The sequence below is a fragment of the Calypte anna genome, chromosome 1 (assembly GCF_003957555.1).
Source record: "Calypte anna isolate BGI_N300 chromosome 1, bCalAnn1_v1.p, whole genome shotgun sequence".
Taxonomy (NCBI): Eukaryota; Metazoa; Chordata; class Aves; order Apodiformes; family Trochilidae; genus Calypte; species Calypte anna.
The window spans coordinates 82047546-82070073 of record NC_044244.1 but is presented as its reverse complement, the minus strand read 5'-3'; the positions used below and the strand labels follow the sequence as shown (position 1 = coordinate 82070073).

The window sequence follows — 22528 nt, the reverse complement described above, 5'->3', positions numbered from 1 at the left end:
AGCAGAATGTCCTTTCTAGCTGGTGTGGTGAAGAGGAGCTTTTAGTGGTTTTGCTTTCATCTGCCATTTGGACCATTTCCTTTGCTTTTGAGATTTCCAAAGGTAATATTTGTGTTCTGCCTGTACATCCTAAATATGGATAACCCAAAGATATGCCCTAATTTTTAGGGTGAATGCATTAACTCCAGGCTCTGTGTACATTGCTAGAGAAATACCAAATACTGCCTAAGAAAGACCAAATATTGCCAACAGGATAAGCTGAAGTCAGATTTACTTGTTTGGGGCTTCTTTTTGAAATACTGGGGGGAAATTTGGTTTTGAGACAACAAGGCTACTCCACCTTTCTGGTGAACTTCACAAAAATACCAGGAAATAGACATTCTGAGACCAACTAATGTCTTGATAGGAAAAGCAGGAGAGATGAATATTTAAGGAAAACTACTTACTTTCAATATTCAGGGAAAGTGAATTAATAAAACTATACCATTAAAAACTCCTTTAAACAGCTTAATGAACACCCTCCAGCCATTTTGCAGCTTTCAGACTATCATTTTCTGAGTGCTACAATTTCACTAGTTACTGTTGTTCTCTAGGGTGAGAAAAAAAATTTATTTCATGCAAAAAACCAACTATGTTGATCACTTATGAGGAAGTTTCTGAAAGAATCAAAAAAGCACAAGCATTGCTGTTATTCTAAATTTGTTCTACCATTATATTTCAAGCACGGTATCCATTTCCAAATAGAACACTTTAAAATGAACATTAGAGCAATTTTGTACAAATACTACAGCTTATAAAATACTATAAATCCTATCAGAAATCAGAAAATTCAGAAGTTGAATGTAAAGAAACCTAAATATTCAGAATAACAAATACATACAGGTGGCAAATTAATCTCTTTTTATGTGTAAGCATTACTTTGATATTGAGAAAGAGTCCCTAAAAATGCATTTTCTGTTTCTGGCTTTGGGTCAAAATCCATTCGTGAAAAGACTTTTTGAGGCATTTTAGACTTTTTAGGCATTTCAGGATAGGCAAAGCATCCAACCATAACACTGTACACCCGAAGGACAGTGAAGTAAAAAAAAATAAGGGAGACATATTTTTCATGTCATTATAGAGTCAACTTGGCTTACTCAATCTTCATCCACAGGTTCTGAGTTGCTGCCAGAATCTGACCTTTCTGCATAATTTAATTTAAGAATTAAAATGAGCTTTTTCCCCCTTGGGAGAGCTCAGAAAACTTGAAAATAGACATGAGAAAGTTTTAAATTCGGAAAACAAATCAAAAGACAATAATTAAATTAAATTCACAAGGTTTAACACACAATGGGTTAACAGAATGGGTTCACCCATGGGTTCACAATGGGTTAACAGAACTGGTATCACTGAAGTTGAAGAAATATTTACAGACTAGTTTTATACATATATAGTAGAGTGTTGAGAGATATAAATTCTAATTCCAGACCTAGTAATGACGTGTAGAATTTGTATCAGCCATTTTACCTCTGGCTGTCTCAGTTATCTCTTGTGAAAAATAAGATAATAATACTTACCCATCTTAGCAAAGTGTTTTGATATCCATAGAGAAAAGTGCTCTAAAATTTCAAATTATCGCAACTAATTAGCAATCATTTATCTTCTAAAAATTAAGACTATCATAGTTTTCATTATAAATCAATTCATAACTGGAAAATGCTTTAGGCTGAAAGAGGGCATGAACATTACTATCTTCATTGATATCTGGGCTCCAGTAAAAGAAAGCTATTGCGATGTTCACTGTGCACATTACAGTGATGGCATTCAAGCACTGTACCAAAACACATTTTTAATCTAAAAATTCAGAGGAGGCTCAAGCAGGAACCACTTTGGTTGCAGATTCTGGGTTTTATGGCTTGACTGATGTAGAAAGTTTTTGTGTACGTTTACCGTGACAAAGTTATGCATCTCTCTGAATGCTGACTTTCTTGTGTGGGTTTGTCTCGGGGTTTTTTTTTTAGACAGTTTTCCCAAATAATCTAGAATTACAGCCTTCGATACTGGAAATTGAGAAAGTGGCAAGTAAAGCTGCTGGGAAGTGAGGAAAAATAAACAAATTGCCAACCAGACATTTTTTCCAAACATGATTATACAGTATGCCTGACCAGGACAGTGCTATTTTTTCCCCTAGTTCTAGTAATTCGAGATAGTGATTTGAAACACTATACAGCTCCACATCAGTTCCATCATTTAGCTTTTGAAGAACTCACTCAACAGTTAATTCAGATTTTCTTTGTTTCAGTGCTCAGTGCTATGAACTATGAATTTCAGCAAAGCTCCATTTTCTTTCAAACTTCCTTTCTCTTAGCTGTGTTCTCAGAAGCCACAGCTCACCTCAGGATGGAGAAATGTGTTCCTTTGGGTGTATTCTTCCTGTTATTTCAAACCCAAGATGTTCCTTGGCACTTTTGCTGCTCCATAGAGTCTTTATACATAGGAACTTCTCAAAAAAATCTCAATAAATTTGGCTATTAAGAGATTTCTCATCTCAGACAATTGTCTCATTTATTCAAAATACAGGATAATTAAATCAAATGGGTGCTTGTTTGGTAGCAAAATACACCGCTTTATTTGTATTTTGTCATACACTTTTCCTCTTTTCAGAAAAAATATAAAAGTTTGTAAGCTTCATAGATGCTGTGACTGACGCTTCAACCACATAAAATGCCTCAAATTAAATAATGATCAAAACATGGCCCACAGTTTTATTTTAGAAACTGAATCTGTGTTTGCCCCTGCATTAACTGTGTGACTGTGCTTAAAAGACCTCTGTTATACACATCTACAGGAGAGTGATCATCTATTTTTCCCACTTCTGCTGTTTTGGCTGGGAAAGAGCTAATTTCCTTAATGGTAGCTGATACGAGGCTGTGTTTTGGTCCCATGCTGAAAACACTGCTGATAACACAGCAATATTTTATTTATTGCTGAGCAGTGCTTACACAGCTTCAAGTCCTTTTCTGCTCCTCAAACCACCCTACTGGGGAGGAGTCATGGGGATGCACATGAATTTGGGAGGGGACATGGCTGAGACAGGTGACCCCAGCTGACCAAAGGGACATTCCAGACCATCTGATGTCATGGTCAGCATATAAAGCTGGGAGAAGAAGGGGAAGACATTTGGATTGATAGTGTTTGTCTTCCCAAAATAGATATGATGGAGCCCTGCTCTCCTGGAGATGGATGCACAGCTGCTTGCCCATGGGAAGCAGTGAATGAACTCCTTGTTTTGCTTTGCTTGCACCTGCAGCTTTTGTTTTACTCAACTTTATCTCAACCTACGAGTTTTCTCACTTTTACTCTTCTGATTCCCTCCCCCATCCTGACATGCAGGAGAATGAGGGGCTGTGTGATGCTTAGTTGCTGGCTGGGGTTAAATCACAACATCACTAATTAAGGATATGCAGAAATACGGATATATTACTGCAGAGCATAACTGCAGTGCTATTAGTCCCAGTAATGAGCAAGAGATTAAAAATTCATCTCCAGACTATGCTACTTTTGCAGGATTTATTTTTTTTTGTTCACTCCAAGCATATTTTTTTGCAGAAAAGAAAAAGTAATTTGTTCTTCCCTTCAGTAAAGATTGTCTTCTGTGTTATAACTCTATGTATCTTAATTCCACATGAAGAAACTCAGTTTGTCCCAGAACTTCATTTTATTGCTTCCAATCCTGACTCTTCTTAGCACTCTACTATGACCACTATCTTTCTGGTCTGGGGGTAACACTGGTCTAAAATAATGACTGCAAAGTTAGGCTATTATGATGGGTGTGTGCCACAAGGAATTACATACTAATCATCTGTTCCAGGCTGATCATCTTCGAGCCTAGGTTGATTTGCACATGTCCAATTTCTTTCCACCTGCCAAGTCCTGCTTATTTAACTCATCTTTAGACACAGTCCCCTCAGCATTTTTTTTCCTCAGTCTTCCATTTCTTTATAAAAACAGCATGTCACTGAACAGCTCTCTGAGCATGCCTTTTAGCATTCAGATCACATTAGGGTACATCAGCAATTTATTGGACTGCTGATTAGCGCAACAGTTGTGAGCAGTGGAGTTCTGCAAAACTTTCTTTCAAAAAACTTAGTGTCCTTTAGTGCTTATATACACAAAGAAAAATATCCAAGTGTAAATCAGGCATGGCTATCAGTGCTGTCTGTGTATCATTGTCAGTCAGCATTACAAGAAGATTGGTAATAAAAGCAGCTTTAGGCGATCAACCCCAAATAACACAGAAATAATTTCTGTACTAGAGAACAATGCAGTGTCTCTTACAAGAGCTGGAAGGCTTGAGAGCAAGGAGCATAACAAAAGGTATCAATTCCCAGAGCATTTGAGCATATAAAATATTTACCAGTTAGACACTGAGATAGCAAGGATAAAGCTGCAAAGAAGGATATAGACACATTATCTTTATTGTAGCCCCATTGCCTCTTTTTTTCCCCTCAACAGAGAAAAGAAAGTAGACAGGAGAGCCCTGCTTAGAACCTCCCTATTGTTATGCTGTACACGTTAAAAATATTTTCCTATAAAATTAGGAGAAATAAAACCTAACTCTAACACACAGCCTTACAACTAAACTAGTCCTCCATTAGACCCAGAGGTCCTGGCTCTCTCTCATGCAAGCAAAGGTTTCAAGTGTCTTAAAGTCTGCCTTGTGGATAAAGGTTACCACACTTTTACAGAACAGGTGACATCACCGCAGTTACTTATTAACTTACAGTTTAAAGGAAAATCATAAAAATGAACATGAGAACTGTGCCACAGATGCTAGAGGAAATAAAATTAACTGCCTCACATGGCAAAGCAAAACAAACAAGGCCCACATTCCAAATGCAGTCCATCTAAGCTGCAGGACATTCATTCCTGTTTCACTTCTTCTAAGCTAAGCATCTACAGAAAAGCTTTTCTTTCCCAAAAGCCTCAGTGCAGGAAGCCTGGTCCCACACAGACTTCAGTGCACAAGGATGATGGCCTTGCACAGAGGTCCAGACCTGGGCATCAGGCTTTGGCCTGACGCTCTTCCAAGGCCTCCTTTCCATCCAGACACAAGGAAAAGTCCATGGCGAGGCAGAAGCGCCGCGTAACCGGTTGTTTTGCGGGGCATAGCAAAGGGGCAGGCAGGGGACACCTGAAGCTCCTCAGGAAGAGCAGAGGAGGGAGCCTCCATGGGAGACCATGGGGAGGGGGCCGCAGAGGGGACGTCCGGGCCGTGAAGAGGTGCGTGAGGAGGTGCGTGCCTCAGGTAGCTGAGGGAGGGGGGGGGGGGGGAGAAGGAAGGCAAGTCTATAGGACGCTGGGACACACGGGGGATGCGGGGACACACGGGGCCAGGAGGAGGCCCTGACCCTTTCCCACCAACCCCTACCTGGGGCGGCCTCCATCGCGGCGTTACCAGTTGCCAGGCAACCGCTCCCGCCGCGCTCCGCCACTTGAAGTGCGAAGGGGGCGGTGTGCGCATGCGCTGATGCGGGGAATGGTGAATGGAGAGTAGGGAATGGAATGGGAATGTGGAGAGTGTGTTGGGGGTTGGCACCTGCCCGGCGGCCGTAGCACGGTGGAACAGCTAGGGCTGGGGAGCGCCGCTTCACTTGCTCCAGAAATAAAGGGGTCCGGGGGAGGTTCGGTTTGGTTTTTTATTGGTTTTTTTTTTTAAAAAAACGTCTCTTTTGAGCACTGTTGCGGTCTTTTCAAAACTCAGTGAGAAAATGAAACTACTTCCCTTAGCTTCCTGCTGTTTTTTGTTTGTTTGTTGTATTTGTCTATTTTGGTAGGTTTGGGGGTTTTTTGTTTTAGTTTTGGTTGGTTTTTTTATTATTTTTTTTCCCCTCGGTATTTTCAGACGTTTCTGAAGTACCGGTAAGAAGAAGCCGGGCCGTACCCCGAGTACACTGAGCGGGTCCCTCCCGTCGCTCCCAGCCCGCGCTGGTGACTCCCGGGGAGGTGACCGCAGGGCTCCCGTACGCCGCTCACTCCGGGAGCGCTTCCCCAGACAGTGGAGCTGGGGCCGAAACGCGCATATCAATCCATGCCCCTACCTCCCTATGCACCTGTTTCTACGCGTTTTATACATAAATTAATTGCTTTAAGCGTTTCCCGAGAACAGCGTTTCGTCTCGGCTTGGCGGAGGAGGAAAGGAGGCGTACCTGCCGCCGGGCGGGCGCCGAGGGGCCGCGGAGGGAAGACGGGAGGGAGGGGACTGCCGCCGGCGGCAGCGCCCGGCGCTGGGACAGGTGCCACGGAAGGGGAGGGCCTGTGGGCGCGGCGGGGTGGCCGGGCAGGCGGAGGAGGCAGCGCCATGGCCCCGCGTGGGAGGTACCGGTGGGTGCTGCTGCTGTCCTGGCTGCCGGCCGGTGAGTGGGGTGGTGGTGGCGGCGGGGTCCCGGCCCTCTTTTTCGGGGCCTCTCGCCGACCACGGACAAACCTGTGGCACAAGGGAGCCCGGAGGCGCCGTCGGGATGTGCCCGGGGTCAACCCGTGGTGCGGCGGCGGCGGCCCCGCGGCCCCGAGGGGAAGGGGTGGGCTGGCTTCGGCGAGCGCTGTTTTCCCCCTTTCGTCTCCTTCGCCGCCGAGCTCTCCCGTGCTCGGTGCTAAAGCCGTGCGGGAGGAGAGTTTGGTTACCCCAAAGGTGCGGCCAGCTGCTCTCCTAGGAGGAAGTGGCCTCCTGCTTCCTGGCAGCATCCAGTATCGCTTGTGTGTGGGCCAGATTGGTTTCGCCCCGAGCACAGGTTGTAAACACGGAGGGGTTCCCCTTCGGCTTGTCACAAGCGCCCACTCAACCTTGCCTTGTAGCTCTGTAGTCCCAACCTGTTTGTGGACCTGATGTAGCTGCAGTGCTTCCGTACCTGCTAGATACATGTCTTGTATGGAGAATAGGAGCTCACCTCCATGTCCACAGGCTGTCTTCAGCAAGCAGAGCCCTTTTTGCCAAATTTTACACGATGCTTGACTACCTCTGATCTCCTGTAGGAAACAGAATTATCATTTTGCATCGTGGGTGCCTGGGTCTCTGCTGATGACTTAGCTTTAATATTAAAGCTCAGTTTTTCACAGAGAACCTGTAAAAAGAGAGAAAAAATATAAAACTGGAGGCACACTTTTTGATTGGCTCGCTTGACAGCCATGCTTCTGCATGATGTTCTAGCTAAAGCTTGGCTTTGCTGGTTCTGAAGGTTAGTGTCTTCAATGCAAAGCCAGAGGCCTGTGGTAGTGGTAACTTAACTAGGCTGATAGTGTCCAGATTTGTTCTTTTCAACCAAGAGGAGAAGGCGGTGGAGAAATGCAGTTCAAGTTTACAAAGCGGCCTTCTTTCTTTTCTGCTTCTTTGTTTTCTGCTTCTTCTTTGTTTTCTGCTTCTTCTTTGTTTTCTGCTTCTTCTTTGTTTCACTGCGTCTTTGTTTTCTTGGGGGAGTTTAGTATGAAACATCAGATGTGCAGAGTCATCCATCTGTCCTTTGGTGGCAGCAGCAGGGTTATAACTTCCTAAAAAAGTGAGGAATTCGTCTTTTAATTCTAATGCTTTTGCTGAACAGTGGTAATGAGAAAGGATCCCTTTTACAAAGACCTTTGGTTTCTATAAGTGAAAAGCACATAGTGATTTTGAATGTATTATTTTCACTTGAGAGATGCTGCTTTTGGAAACCCATGGAATATCTGTTTCTATGAGCCTCAACAAATCAGAATTAATACAGAGATTCAGCTGATCACTAATGGGATCAACATTTTGCAAGTCTTGAGAGTCTGGATTTTGGATTGGATTCATGTGATTTCCTGCAGTAAGATCCTATTAGTCAACTGTTTCACAATGTGAAAGTTTCACATTTTGAAATGCTTCAAAATGTGTTGAACTACAATGTAGTAACTAAGAGACACTGTAAATTTCTGCCACCAGACTTGATTTTGTGTTTACAGTATTGTAAAAATTGGAGATCCTTGTTTTTGTGTGTGTGCACCAGCTGCTGGCATTTCTTCATATAAGTGCATGTGTCTATATTTTATTTTTCAGAAAAGTCTTGGACTCAGAGTGTACCCTAGTCCTTTGTATTTGTGTGGTATTTTTAAGGCAAATGAGTTTGTTCTGTCTGTGCTTTGAGTTAGTTGACCAGGAGTCCATTCCAAACCAGAAACTAAGCAAGTACTGCAGTGGCAATACCCGACTGCAGAATTAATTGTTGAGGCAGTGCTGCATTTCTGCAGCATGCTTTCCACCAGGTGGAAACTGGGTGAGCTCTTTTTTTCCTGGGACGTACTGTGGAGGTGCAGCCTGACAGAACAGTGAAAGAATGATGCTTGCAGTTGTGATCCAGATGTTACTACATAGTCCCTTGTTCCCTTGCTCTCATCCTGAAAGCATGGAGCAGAGTGCAAAACTTTGAAATACACAAAAAAACCAACAGCAAAACAAAAAACCCAAACCAGAGTGCAGGTTTTGTGGTGACCCTTTCAGTTGGTAGCTCCCAAACCTTCCCCTTCACTTCTTTCCTTTCCTGCTGTCATGCTCCTCAGTTTAAGAAGCACTCACTGCAAACCCTGCTCTGTTCTCTGAAGTATATTCCAAAAAGGGCATCCCACACTTGCTCTGCACTGTTTGTATTGCCTTATCAAAGGCAACTGGTGATAACTTCGCTATTGTTAATGACAAGCACAAATCACTGTATTATCAAAGTTTAAATAAGATAGAGATGCCTTTGGAGTGTGGGTAAAACAAAGCATAGCTTACAAGAAACTTAGTAAAAACTTGCTCAGTGGTTGCGGCTGCTTGGGTAGAAAATGCTGCTGAGGTTGTTAGGGATGAGTTCCAAACATCTATAACAGTAGCTTCATTTAAAAAGTAAGAAAGGGTAATTGATGTGTGCTGTTCTGAAGTGACAGTCAACAGATCCAAGTTCAACTGTGACATTACAGCCATAGAGTTGTACTGTCTTATTCCTCATCACCGCTAGGTAACATTCTGATGACTATGTTATCAAGACCTTGATAAAATTAATTTGGTGTTGATGTGAATGGGTGGTGCTGCACAACTTTGTTGCTTAGGATGGCAAGGCAAGTCAGTCCCATCCTGTGTGCTTCTGGGCTCAAGGAATTACCCCTCCCAGCTCAGAGAGACATTTTTCCCCACGCAGGAGAGCACCAAGTGATGTAATACATAGTGGCCACTAAGAATTAATTCCGTAATGCCTGAATCAAGCCTGGCTCGAGCTGCCTTCTGTCAGAGAAAGATGGGACTCACATTCTAATGAGGATATGTAACTCTGGACAGACAGCTTCAGCAAAGGGGCTGGTGAGGTTCATAGATACGGGTCCTGGATGAGGCCAAGGGAAATGTACCTCAGTTGTTAGTCTGGTGCAGAGTTAAAGTTGTGATGCAGTGTCTGTTCTTGCTGACTGCTTGCCTTCTGTGTTCTTGTTTGCAGGTTGCCTTTCCCTGCTGGTGACAGTGCAGGATGTTGAACGTTATACCACCTTGTTTGCCTCTGTTGTCCTCAAGTGTGACTACAGCACCTCAGCACAGCTGCAGGACGTGGTAGTGACCTGGCGCTTCAAATCCTTTTGCAAGGACCCCATCTTTGACTACTATTCAGCCTGTAAGTGTCATGCTTGTCCTCTGAAGAATCCCTCTTCAAATGGGAAGGTAGACTTACTAGGGAATACAGGCCTTTGACCTCTTCCTGTCCACAGACCAGGTCAGGTGGTGGTATTTCCCTGCACTCCAAGAAAAACAGGGGTAGTGTCTGTGATTTCCTTTGCAATGCCAAGGCTTTATGATATGATTGCATAGAAGTACCAGCCTAAGCCTCTCATTTGACCTTCTTGTCATCAGCTCAACATGGCTCAGCCAATTTGATGCATGCCAGTCTTGGCAGCTCTACTTTATGCTGAAGGAAGTTTGAAAGCAAGCAAGAACTGGACTTTATGATTCCACTGGGGACCCTGTGGTTGCAGCTAGATACCTGTGATCAAATGTTACTGATGTTAGGAAGCAGAAGAAACACAAGCATTCTGCAGGGCAGAAAGACTAATAAAGAATAATATTTAGTACGGGTGGCAGCGCTTCAAGTGCAGATATTTTGGTGCGTGCAGCCTTAATTCAGGAGTGTTTAAGATGGTTTGGAAACTGCATCCTGAGATGCATCAAACACAGTAAACCAGCTGGTCAAAAGAGGTGATGATCCCACTATATTTAGCTTTGGTGCAGACTCACCTTGAGTAATGTGTGCTGTTCTGGGCCCCACAATTTACAAATCACCTGAACGTCTTTGAATGCATCCAGATGAGGGCAACAAAGCTGGTGAAAAAGCTGGAAGGCATTTCCTATGAGGAGCGGCTAAGGACTTTGGATTTGTCTAATTTGGAGAAAAGGAGGCTGAAGGGCAATCTCATTTCTCTAGAGCTTCCTGAGGAGGTGGAGAGGGAGGTGCTGAGCTCTCCTCCCTGGCATCCAATGGTAGGACTGGTGGGAGTGATTCAAAGCTGCGCCAGGGGAGGTTTAGACTGGACATCAAGAAGCAGGACTTTACTGAGACAAACACTGGAATAGGCTTGCTAGAGAGGTGGTCAATGCACCATGCTTGTCTGTGTTTAGGACACAGTTGGACAGTGCCCTTAATAATTTGCTTTAACTTTTGGTCAGGCAATTGGACTAGATGATCATTGTGGGTCCTATCAAAAAGATTTTTTTCTTTCTTTTTTTCCTCTTTTTTCCTCTTTTTTCCTCTTTTTTCCTCTTTTTTCCTCTTTTTTCCTCTTTTTCCTCTTTTTCCTCTTTTTTCCTCTTTTTCCTCTTTTTCCTCCCTTTTTCTCCCTTTTTCTCCCTTTTTCTCCCCTTTTCTCCCTTTTTCTCCCTTTTTCTCCCTTTTCTCCCTTTTTCTCCCTTTTCTCCCTTTTTCTCCCTTTTTTCTCTTTTTTTCCTCTCCTCTCTCCTCTCTCCTCTCTCCTCTCTCCTCTCTCCTCTCTCCTCTCTCCTCTCTCCTCTCTCCTCTCTCCTCTCTCCTCTCTCCTCTCTCCTCTCTCCTCTCTCCTCTCTCCTCTCTCCTCTCTCCTCTCTCCTCTCTCCTCTCTTCTCTTTCTCTCTTCTCTTTTTCTTTTCTTGTTCTGCCCCTCCCTTCCCCTCCTCTGCCCTCCCTTCCCCTTCTCTGCCCCTCCATTCCCCCTTCTCTGCCCCTTCTCTGCCCTGCCCCCCCCTCCACTTCCCCTCTCATCCTCTCCAGCTCCTGTGTTCTGATAATCTCTGTCACTCCAGTGGCTCTATCTCTATTTGCTTTTGACTATTCCAAAGCAACTTTTCCTTGCTGGTGAGAAGCCATGTTTTGGTTTTTTTTTCTAGTAAACCAAAGCAAATGCACACACACATTCAAGGGTTTCTCCACTGCTCTCAAGGGGATAGATTCGGTCCTCTGAAATAACTTTTGGCATCCTATTTTCTGGTTTGTAGCATACCAGGCTGGTTTAGCTCTGGGCCAGGACCCCTCTGATGACTGCAATGACAGCCAGCGCAAGGTGCGCATTGTCATCCAGAAGTATGGGCAGAAGGAGCCTGTGCTGGGCATCGACTACCAGCAAAGGAAGATCACCATTCAGAACAGTAAGTGGCTTGTTGACCTCCTGGGCAAGGAGTCAACTATCACTAAATGTATCCAAGATCTGGGCCTGCCAAGCAAGGAGAAGCATAAACACAGCTAATGTCATCTGCACCTTACATATTCTGTAACATAAGAGTTCTGTTCCCAGCTGGCTTGAGGGTCCTGTGGGTGCTACATCTAAGGCTAAGGATGCCTGAGCACTTTGCTGAAGACTGCAAAAGTAAGATGAGGATCCCAGGGGCTAGAAAATTATTCTTTGGCCTAAGAAGTACTGTGTAGTTACCAGGTGCATTATATACTCCCTGCTGTTCCTGGGCAAATAGCTGCTGCTGCTGCCAAAATAGGTACTGGGATGGCTGACCCGATGGGAACACTGATCTGTGTTCCAAAACCAGTAGCAGTGTGGGTATCTACCACCCAGTAGCATTCTGGTTATTTCATTACTCAGAGAACTAGTCCCACTTCTAAAGTGTTGCATTCAAGAAACATAAAGAAAAAAGAAGTTGGCAGTTGATGCTGTTTACCATTCTCTGTGGACTCCAGAGGGGCTGTTTCAAGGTGATGGCTACACTTGAGAAGAAGAGAGATGCAGTAGTGTCACTTGCATCTTCTTTCTTTGCCTTCTTTCTTAGAGTGGGGCCTGAAAGCAGTGTCTGCCAGTCCCAAATAGCCCAGTGACCTCTCAGTACCTCTCCCACAGGGGCAGACCTTGTCATCAGTGAGGTGATGTGGTGGGACCATGGGGTGTACTACTGCACTGTGGAAGCACCAGGAGATACCTCAGGAGATGCAGACAAAGAAGTTAAGCTGATTGTTCTCCGTAAGTGCCAGTGGTTCACTGCCTGTTTGGCAGATACCTTCTCCTGTTCTCCTCCACCCCCACCCAGCACAGGAGACATGCTCCGTAACTTCCTATGCTCAGGTACATCAGGATCCCCTTTATCTCTTTTCCTCCCTCTTTTCTCTCTCTTTTTCCCACAGACTGGCTCACAGTACTCCTCATTGTTCTCGGTGGGCTCCTCCTCCTTCTGGTGATTGGAGTCTGCTGGTGCCAGTGCTGCCCCCAGCACTGCTGCTGCCACATCCCGTGTGTCTGCTGCCCAGAACGGTGCTGCTGTAATGAAGAAGGTGAGGTTCCACCAAATGTGCTGCCATTCATATAGCTCCTGCAAGACAAAACCTTGATGTGGTGAGCTCCACTTTCTCTCTCCAATTCAGTGTCCATATAGACTGAAACATTTCTTTGGCCAGCACGACATCCATGACCAGCTTACCTGAGTTGAGAGGAGCTAGGGTACATGGAGCTGGTCTCCTCTGTATTCTACTTACGGAAGTTGCTCCTCACTCACACCTTGCTTCCATCTTCTCTCATGTCATCTAGGGCACGATTGTCTTCCTTGTATGAATAGCTCAGGACTTTTATTCTGTCTTGTGGTTCATATGCCTGTGCATGTGAGGAAGGCAAGCAAATGCCTTTAATACCTCCAGACTGACCTAACTTTAATGTATGTTGATCTGAGAGGTAATAATGTAAAAAATTGAGTTTTCTACTTTCATATTTTCTATTTCCATTTTACATTCAGAGCTGCTGCTTCTGCAATGAAAAGGTTTTGTTTGTTCTGAGGGGAAAGAGAAGGGAAAGGTGGTCTGTCTTGGTGGTTAATCCTGTAGATGCATTCTGAGGTTTTGAGAGTCAAGATAAACTTTGTTGTGTGTAGAGAAACAAGATAAACCAGGTGCCTCGAGCTGCCAAAGAGTGGGTGTGAGTCCACCTGTGCCTGATTAGGACAGGCCCCTATTGGGCATGAGCAAGACCAGGGGGCCAATAAAGGTGGGACACACCCACAAAGAGAAGCCAAGCTCACTCTTCTGTGAGGCAATGGAGAGACCAGCAGCTCGTCGAGCCTCAGGAGCAAGAAAGGCTCCTCCCGCTATATTGTTGTGTGTCATTTTCAGCAGTAATCAAGACTCAGCAGCAAGACCCTTTCTCTTAACAAGGACATCTTTTGAATTTTGGCTACAAGGGTCCTATAACCCTCTCTGTTCCTGTAACTTTATAGCAACACGAGGTAGACCAGAGTCCTTGCAGCTTACACCATGTGACAGGAACCAAATGTAACAAACATTTATTTATCACTGAAATCACCTGATTCTTCCTCAGATGCTACAGGGAGAGGACTTATGAGCAAGGACCTCTCTTTGATTTCCCTTTACGTGCAAAAGAGCTATTTGGTAACCCTTGCATGTTAGCAGTTTGTGAGAGTTCTAGATTTATGCTTAATTTACTTAGCCCTTGCAGAGAGAGAAGAAAGTACCCCTCGTATTGCTAAAACCAAAACCAAACACTTTCTCTAGGGGCTTCAAAGGCTGCCAAGTAAAATGTGTGCTGCTCAGAAAGCTATGGGAATTTGGCAGAAAAATTAGTTTCCATGAAGGCAGGGAGAGTTGATTAGGCTGAGAGACTCACAGCCCGCAACATCCTAGTTCTCATAAAAAACGGTATTCAGAATATGAGTGAGTTCTTTTTTGTTTTTCTGTGCTTAGGAGATAATGGCAGTCCAGACTGCTATCTTTTCTGCCTCCTACTAAGGATGGATAGGGATTCTTGTGGGGTTTCCAAACTTTGCCCTGCTCATGAGAAGAAGGTACTGACAAATCCAGCCTCCTTGACTGCCTGCTGGATTCTGTGGCTGTAATTTCCACCCCAGCTGCTGGCCCTCTTTATCGGCTTTGCAGGGGATTCCTGTGCCTGCTTGTCTCCTGTAGCACACCTTCTCTTCACTTCATCCTCCCCCTGACTTACTTTTCACACTCTAAGAAATAATCTCGAGGCCTTGAAAATCACAGGAGGGATCTTGAAAAGAGCCTTTAGGAATAACAGTTCTACACAAGAAGAAATCCTCAACTAAACCCTAACGAGTTACAGTGTGAGCAATGTACAGGTGATTTCTTCCCAGTCCTTGGCCACTAGAGGGTAGCCTAGATCTGCTGAACAGAGGCAAGATAATTCTGGGTGTTTTAAGTTAGGTCATTAACTAAAGTGATTTTGAACCTAGTAATAAAGGAAGTTCATTGTTTGAGTAATTCAGAATTGGTGTACAGAAATATTAAACATGACCCAGGAGCAAGCCAATTACATTCCCCATGGAAAGCTCTCAGAAAAGCGCACCAGGGTAAATATACGTACGACCTCCTTCTGTTCTTCCTTGTTCCTTTTCTACAGTGGACTTCTACAGATGAATTGGTGCAAAATAGGATAAGCTTTCACCTGGGTCTGACTAGGTAGGAAATTTTTTTCTATCATTAGATAATTGGCACAGCAGCTGTAAAATATGTCAAAGGTGAAGAACAAACTTTCACAGCAGAGAGTAAGTGAAGGGACCATTGCAACATTCTGCCCAAGTTTTATAGCAGGTAGGAGTTTTAGATTTAGGGTGAATATGACCTTCCTCAGGTAAGTATGTTCACTTTAAAAAGAGATCTGTAACTTCACTTCCATTGTGCAGATGAGGAATCAGAGTGTATATCAGGTTCAAACTGGAAGGGGAAGCATCTGGGGGAGGAAGAGAGGATGAAGGAAGTGAAAGAGGTCCAAGTGGAATTCTGCAATTTTTTAGGTTTAGAGAGAAATCATAGAACTACAGGGACAGAATGATTTTGGTCTTAGTGACTGCCTTTATATCATAGGGAGGGTATTCTTGAGTTGGTATGCCCAAAGCTTCTGGACCTTTCACTTCTCAAGCAAAGACTGTGTTCAAAAGCCAGTGGCACTCAGTGAAATCCAGGGCATTCTCAAGGTGATAACTGAAGGGATGGGAGAAGAAGAGATAAGGCCTTTCCATTTTATCCTTTTTCATTTTCTTATTTCTCTCTTCTTCAAAGTTTGAAACCTAAACTGGAGAAAAATCACTTCAGAAAAAAAAAAAAACAAAGCATGTTTGGCATAAAATGCTTGAAAGCTGCTACCTCAGGCCACAGTCTCTTTGAAGAAAATGAGAGTATTAGGATTAAAACCCCTGACATTTACAGCTCTGGAATTCACTCTGGTTGGAACCAGGCTGCGGAGCAGGAGGGAGTTTGGAGTGGAGAGTGAGGTTACTCTGCCTGAACTGTGGTGAAAGGGAAGGATGTGTTGAGAGGCATGCTTCATGCATAAATTCAGTGAAACAGCGAAAGGAGGACATGTTTAGTAACTGGAGTGCTACCTGAAATGGAGAGCTCAGTCCCAAAGAGCATGCAGTCTAAATGCTGCTGTCTGCTGCAGATGAACTCAGGGGACAGAATTAATTGGAGCTTAGCTGTAGCCTGGTTTCTTGAAGGAGCAAGGCTTACACAGTCAACCTGACTGTCTAAAAGCTATTGGAAGGAAAGAGATAGGGGATAATTTCATCTGCCAACTTCAACCAGATTTATCAAAGGGGTAAGCATCTCAAAGGCATTCCTATCTGTCTCCTGAACCATGCAGCCAGGAATGTCCTGTTCATGCCTGACCAGAGAAAAGCCTGCCAGTCATGAAACTCTGAAAAGACTTTCAGCTCCAGAGAAGACATATAATAGAAATTTTGCAAAGGTCTTGTTGGAGAAAAGCTTCATGAAGTAAAGAAACAGGCTTTGTAAGGACTGGGGCTTGCAGAATTTACTTGCTCATAAATTTAAGTTTTCATTGTCTGTGGTAGAAGGAGTAAGTTTCTGTAAGATGTTTTTAGGTATTCCAAAAAAAGAAGCAGCAATGAGCAATGATTTTGAAGACAGGGATGGTGATGTTGTCTGTATAGAGGGGGTGAGATAGAAGTGCTGAAAAAAGTGAAGTGGAATTGGAGTTTGACCCCACTAGAGGGATCTGGAATTAGCAGTGGAAAAGCAGTGAGGGGGAGAAATTTCCACTAGCCTTGCTCTTTTGGCACACTGTTGGATATTGCTGTTAAGAACAGGAAATTTAGTTTGTTCACCAGTTTGACCACACTGTCCTAAGGGATTTAATTTTAGCAGTCATGCTGAGGTAAATTGCAGAGAGAGACAACTAGAGTGGTTGAAGTACTAGAAAGGGAGAAGCTGAACAGTGCATCTATGAGTGCCCTATTTGTGAAACAGAGAGGAAATGATGGAGTATGGTGTGGAAAATATGATCTGAACTCAGCCTACATAGAGGTTGCAAAAAAATGGTCTCCTTTAGCTATGAATCAAAGCCAAAAGGGGAAAGTACCAGGGATAAGCTGAAAGTTTTAAGAGAGGGAAAACAGTGTGGTATGTCTTGCTGTATGAAACACAATTTCCCACCTTTCTGCAACTGTCTTTGTAATGACAGGGCAGGTAGAAGTTTTGCATTTGGTTATGTACTGTATACTTACTCATAGTGCTGTTTGCTCCCAGTTGCTAGAACTATACCTTGAATGTCAGACAGTAGCTCTTCTCTTCTGTTTGAGGTATCTTTTTAAGCTGTGCAACTTTGAATTGGAATTTTATGTGCTCTGTTTTACTTCCATCATAGGCTGGTGACAGCTTTTCATTCTATGAATTTCCTACATCTGATCACATCCAAAGGCTACAGACTATCAAGCAAAATAATACGTGGTCTGCAAGGTGTGCTCTGAGGATTGCTACTGTAAGCTTTTTCCTTCTCCTTTTACAGTATTGCGACGGCATCAGTTCATGAAGCAGGCTCAGGCACTTGCACCCTGGATGTCACACAACATGTTCTATGGAGGTGGCGAGAGGAACTCGCAACCTTCTTCTTACCAGCTGAACCCTCTACTGCAACAAGGTGAGACCATGGGCATCATTTCAAAGGGAATTTAGGATGAGAAACAGTTTAACTTCTCAGGGTAGTTCAGCACTGAGGCTTTAGCCTCTGCTATGTAAGAGAGAAAGATATTCCTAGCATGACAGCTCTGCTACAACTGCAGCAGATTTGCCCAGGTGGATAAACACAGCCTATCCATCTTAGGTGTCTTGCTAGGCTCAGTGCTGGGTGAAGTAGTTGAATGCTAACTAAGGTATAACTGTGCTACACCCCAGCAACTGCAGGGTAAACATACCCAGCTTATCTCTTTCCATGTGGTAGAGGAGGGTACTGTCTCTTTGTTCTGCTGTGCTGGTCACGGTCAACTCCTTATAGCCAAAACTGGCATGACAAGTGAGCTGCAATTTGTTTGAGTTCTTATCAAAAGTCTAGTCTTCAAATGATTAAGGGCAAACTGCCTTCTGTGCAATAGATCTAGCCTGTATGCAGCAAAAAAGGAAGGACTCTAATGAACCAGAAAGAATTTGCCCCCAAATCCCCTGTATTAGTAGTATTTATATGTAACTTTAATGAAGCAGAGAAGATGGAGTCTCTGAAGTCCTAGAGAAATAAATAATAAAATTACTAGAAATAAATAATAAAATTACTACTATCAGTAGTATCATTTAATCACCTAAGGAAAGCAGATAAATTCAACATGACTTTTCAAATAATTATAACATTTTTCATCTGAAATTAGTTTTTCATCACTTTTTTTACTGCCAAGTCTTGACTGTTGTTAGAAGAAATAGTTTGCAAACATCTTAAATGCTAGATTCAAGACATTTGAGTATAAACTTTTTTAGCCTGCTGGTCAATTCTACAGTTACCATTTTTCCTAGCCAGGGCATATGTTTTCCTTAGGAATATCTGTTGACTGACCTACAATGGTTTAGGTCAGAATGCGCTGAGTTTTCTCAAGGAAATCTATGTGCATATTGGCAGAAAATGGGCAAGTATGTTCCTTGGACAGTTTCTTACCTTGTGTTTTCACAGTCCTTGAATCTCCTGTACCAAAGTTTCCCTTAAATTTATTTCAGATCAGCTTTTAGAATTGTAGGGTAGAAGGTTGCTTGGTCTTCAGAGCAGGGTTACCACCAACCTCAGTCACATTAGCTGTGGCTTTGTGTAGTTCAAGGATAGAGATTCTGTGACTTTTTTGGGTAACTGTTCCAGAGCTGGACCAGTCTCCTAATGAAGAAACTTCTCCATTTACTACCTATGTCTATACATACATGTATGTATGTATGTGAGTATTTATATGTATACATTTCTTTTGCAGTATTGTTTTCTTCTTCTTCCAATTGAATGAAATAGAAGAGGAAACACTATGAAATTTTTCTGATATTTTTAAAATTAAATTTATCAATGCTATAGGAAAAAATGTTCCTCTCTTTAAATACATAAACTGTATTCCCAGGTGTGCTGGATGACTTTGATTTCTTACCTCTGTGATGCCCAAAACACAGATAATGTTGCAGCTAACAAGTTACTGTTCTTTGCACCTTACCTCGTGTGGTCTGGATGTGCTTCTTGTGGTGGTTGAGACTCACACTGCTCTTGCAGTGAGGAGGAACAGGAGAAGAAAGGCGCAAAAGATACTCAGCCAGGATCAGCAGTGCAGAAGTTCCTCTCCTCATTGTTTCCCGTGACTTGCTTGTGTTCTCCTGTGCTTTTTATCCGTAGATGTGTCTCTGCAAAGCAGTCTTCCACTGGTGCAGCCACAAGCTCAGATTTCCCATAACAAGGGTGTTTTGGACTACCTGGAGTCTGAAATCCAAAACCTGAAGTTGTCACAGCTCCGGCCACCCTCCCAGCAGCAGCAGGCAGTGCAGCCCAGCTTGCTGTCCTCCCTGGGCTCCGAGATAATGCCACCTCCTCTTGCTGACCATGTCTCCTCCATTCATGGAAGCAGCAACGCCTCACATCCACAGAAAGCTGCCCGTACTTCCAGACCCTGGGACTCTGCAGCAGAGAACAGGCGGGAAAACCGGAGGTTGCCCTCGCCTTCTGGCAGAGATTCCCACTCCGGCTACAGTCGGGAGCCCTGGGACAGGCAGCGAGAGGACCATCCTCAGAGGCAGAGAACAGGTGGCTACAATGGCAGGCCCCAGCACCCGAGGAGGGACGTGTCACCCCCACGCCAGGCTGAGAGGGGCAAGAGCAGCAGCAGCAGCTGCGTTTCCTATCCCGAGGAGGCCAAGGAGCGCTCCAACCACCATCGTGGCTGGCGACAGGAGCCCGCAGAGAGGCGAGAATACCAGCACCACGCTGGGAGGAGCAACAACCCGGGCCATCGGCGGCACAGCTACTCTCCCCCTTCTCGGAGAGGGTCATGGAGCTCCTCAGAAGAGCCAGTCCCTCTCCCAGTGACAAACCGCAAGCAGCGGCGGCGCCGCCGGTCTCGGGAATGGCCTGAAGACAAACCCCCCAGTTACCGCTCCTTAGAAGTTATCCCGGGTCAAGATAAGAAGAACAAAAGCAGTGCTGGGCCGCGCTCGGTGAGTCAGCTGCTTTCTGGCTTTCCTATGTAAGGGAAGAGGTTGGTTTTAAGAAGTGAAGGTGGATGTTTGTTACTTTCTGCAGCCTGTTCTCTTTCAAACAGAGGGCAAAGGAGCACTGGGTGCTCTGCACAGCTTGCCTGTGAAGAGGCTGCTGAGTTTCCTGCCTTCAGACATGTGTTGTGTAATGATGGTGTGTTCAGGGCCAAAGCAAGCAATAAATAAAGTAGGTCCCCTACCTCATCCCACAACATATGATATATTATTCCCTCTCACTCCTTTCCTTACCTGATCCATTTTGGGTTGGGTTAGAATATCTGTTCTGGCACTGCCTGGGAAGAAAGCATTGCCAGAGCAGGCAGCAGTACTGATTTGTATGCATTTGTATGCATTAATACAAATCCATCTCTGATGCTGGTTTATTTCTGATTTCTTTTAACATGATTCTCTTATTATCTATCTCTAACATTTAATTTTTATAGTATCTTGGTGGTATTTTTAAGATGGTTCATATGAGAGAGCATTCAGGTAAGATGCCTAAGGCTACATGGAATAGACTCTAAGGTCTATTTGGGTGGCTGTTGTGGTCTAAAATGTATGATCCTTCATGCCAGGTGGAAGAGGATGGCTTGCTTGTTGGGGTTTCTGAGAACTAAAGGTGCATTGTATGGTCAGTGAAGAGCTATTGTTCACAACACATCTTATCTGTTTACACTGGGACTAAATTTCAGTTAGCAGCCTAAGTGTGAAAAGCTTCATAACCAATTGCTAGTCTCCAAGTTAGTAGTTGCCAATAAAAACAGAGTTTTTTTAAATAAAAAAATGCTGTGTCTGTTATCACGTATATGTAGAATTTTACCAGGTGAGAGTCTTCTCAAAGTGCTGTATATTTTTAATACTACCATTTTCTCTTCTGAATTTTGGAAGGAGTGCAGTCCTAGTCTCAGCTGGGATGTAGAAATGGTTTTGTTATGGTGCTCAGAGCAGGTAGGAAGACATATGATCTCTGTGAATCCTTCCTTGTCTCCTGAATCTTTTATTTTCTTTTACAGGACAGAGGAAGTTCCCACAGTGGAAGAAGCATAGTCATTTAATGCTCGTGCTGAAAGAACTAAGATTCTCATTGGACTCCTCTTAGCTTTTCTACTATGTGGGATGGGATGGCTGTGTTTGATTAAACAGACAACCAGTGAAGATACAGATGAAGCAGCTTCCCCTTCGACTTACAGTTCTGAAGAATCTATATCTGTATCTAGCAATACATAACCCCTCTTTATTCTTGCTGTAGTTTGTAAACTTAGGTTTGCAGTGGGGTGTGCTATGTTGAAAACATTCTCGTGGAAACATCTGATTTTATTTAGTAAAATGTTGTACGCCCAGTCTTTAAAGAGAGATACCAGTTGTCTTTGCTAGGTGCTCTGGCACTGCCAGCTCAGTCTGTGGTATGCTGGTCCTTATCATGCCAGATACTGGGAATGGCTGCAGTGATCACCAAGCTGTACAGTCACAGGACAGTATAATCTCTTGAGATCATCTGATCCAGCCTCCTGGGAGTTTGATGTAAGAAAGCACAGCATCTCTTTTCTAAAGGCCCTCTGTTGTGCTTCAGAATGTGTAATTTTTGCTGCTTCTGCCTGGTTGCTCAGCATGTTTGGAACAGTTGCTTTCTTTTGTGCCCAGTAAGCCTCTCTCCCAAACAGAAGAATCACAGTGCTGGAAGGATGTTTGACTGCCTTAATAAGAGCTGACTAGCACATCTGCAAATTGCCAGCTTATCAGCCCTGTACTGGCTGAAACAGCTTGCCTAAGCTTAGACTTTAATGCCTTAAAAGAGACTTGTTCTAGCCTTTAACCCAGACTTGAATTTATTTGTAAACTTAAAGGGCTAAATTTACCAAGTTTTGGCCATCCCCCCAGGGACTGAACGAAGTAGGACTATTGTGCCTCATACCATGGACCAGAATTTCCTTCAGACTTGGAAGTGTGGCTTTGATGGATATATCTGTAAGCCATGTACTCTTTTCCATACTCTTTTTGTACTCCCTTTGCACTCCTTTCCATGTATCATATACATGGGGTGGGGTAGTCTTACAGTCACCATTTTTACTATTGCCCTTGATCTTTACTCTGACAAGCTCTGCATATGTGGTATATCTGATCTGCAGCTAGATTGCAGGGGTTTCTCATCTCTTACCCTGCAATTAGAACTTTTATATTCAATTAGAATTTTTATATGCTCTGAGACCAGTTGCAAAGGAGAAGAACTGTCCATTTCTTCTTGATGTTACTCATTCACCATTCTCACTTAAAATGTGTTGGAAAAAAGAAGCTTTCTGAATGCTGGCTGCTTCCACAGGAAACTGGCTTGCCAGAGGCACTTCTTGGATTCAAGATACTCAACTGTTGGCAGGAAACTTTTGGAGCATCTTGTGAATTATTCTGTAACCCAGATGCAGCAGAGACTGGCCAGTATCAATGACTATTGCCTAGCTTTTTTTCCCAATCAGTGATGCATAAGACACTTTCAACAATTTGTTCTTTAATGTCCTTATTACTGATGTGCTTATGCTTTCACTTGGAAGACTGCCTAGAAGAGGCTTTCACTTTGCCTACCTCCTTTTTTTCTT

General features: G+C 43.7%; 2 protein-coding genes across 3 annotated transcripts in view; one reads left to right on the top strand and one right to left on the bottom strand.

Annotated features, from left to right (window-relative positions):
- CFAP44 (cilia and flagella associated protein 44) overlaps nt 1-5426 on the bottom strand; it is a 42996-nt gene extending 37570 nt beyond the window's left edge. Inside the window, exon 1 of the mRNA XM_030450642.1 lies at nt 5411-5426. Within this exon, the coding sequence (XP_030306502.1) occupies nt 5411-5426 (16 nt within the window). The remainder of the gene's footprint in view (nt 1-5410) is intronic.
- Nucleotides 5427-6318: 892 nt separating this feature from the next.
- Nucleotides 6319-22275, top strand: ILDR1 (immunoglobulin like domain containing receptor 1). Of its 2 annotated transcripts, XM_030469443.1 has the most exons (8): nt 6319-6395; nt 9456-9626; nt 11474-11623; nt 12322-12441; nt 12603-12749; nt 17251-17382; nt 19087-19901; nt 20954-22275. In XM_030469443.1, the coding sequence occupies exons 1-8, from the start codon at nt 6341-6343 to the stop codon at nt 20993-20995; spliced, it is 1632 nt and encodes a 543-aa protein (XP_030325303.1). In that variant the 5' UTR covers nt 6319-6340; the 3' UTR covers nt 20996-22275. The 2 variants fall into 2 exon arrangements, with proteins under 2 accessions (XP_030325303.1, XP_030325304.1); XM_030469444.1 differs by lacking the exon at nt 12322-12441 and having other exon boundaries at nt 20954-22274.
- Nucleotides 22276-22528: the final 253 nt, after the last annotated feature.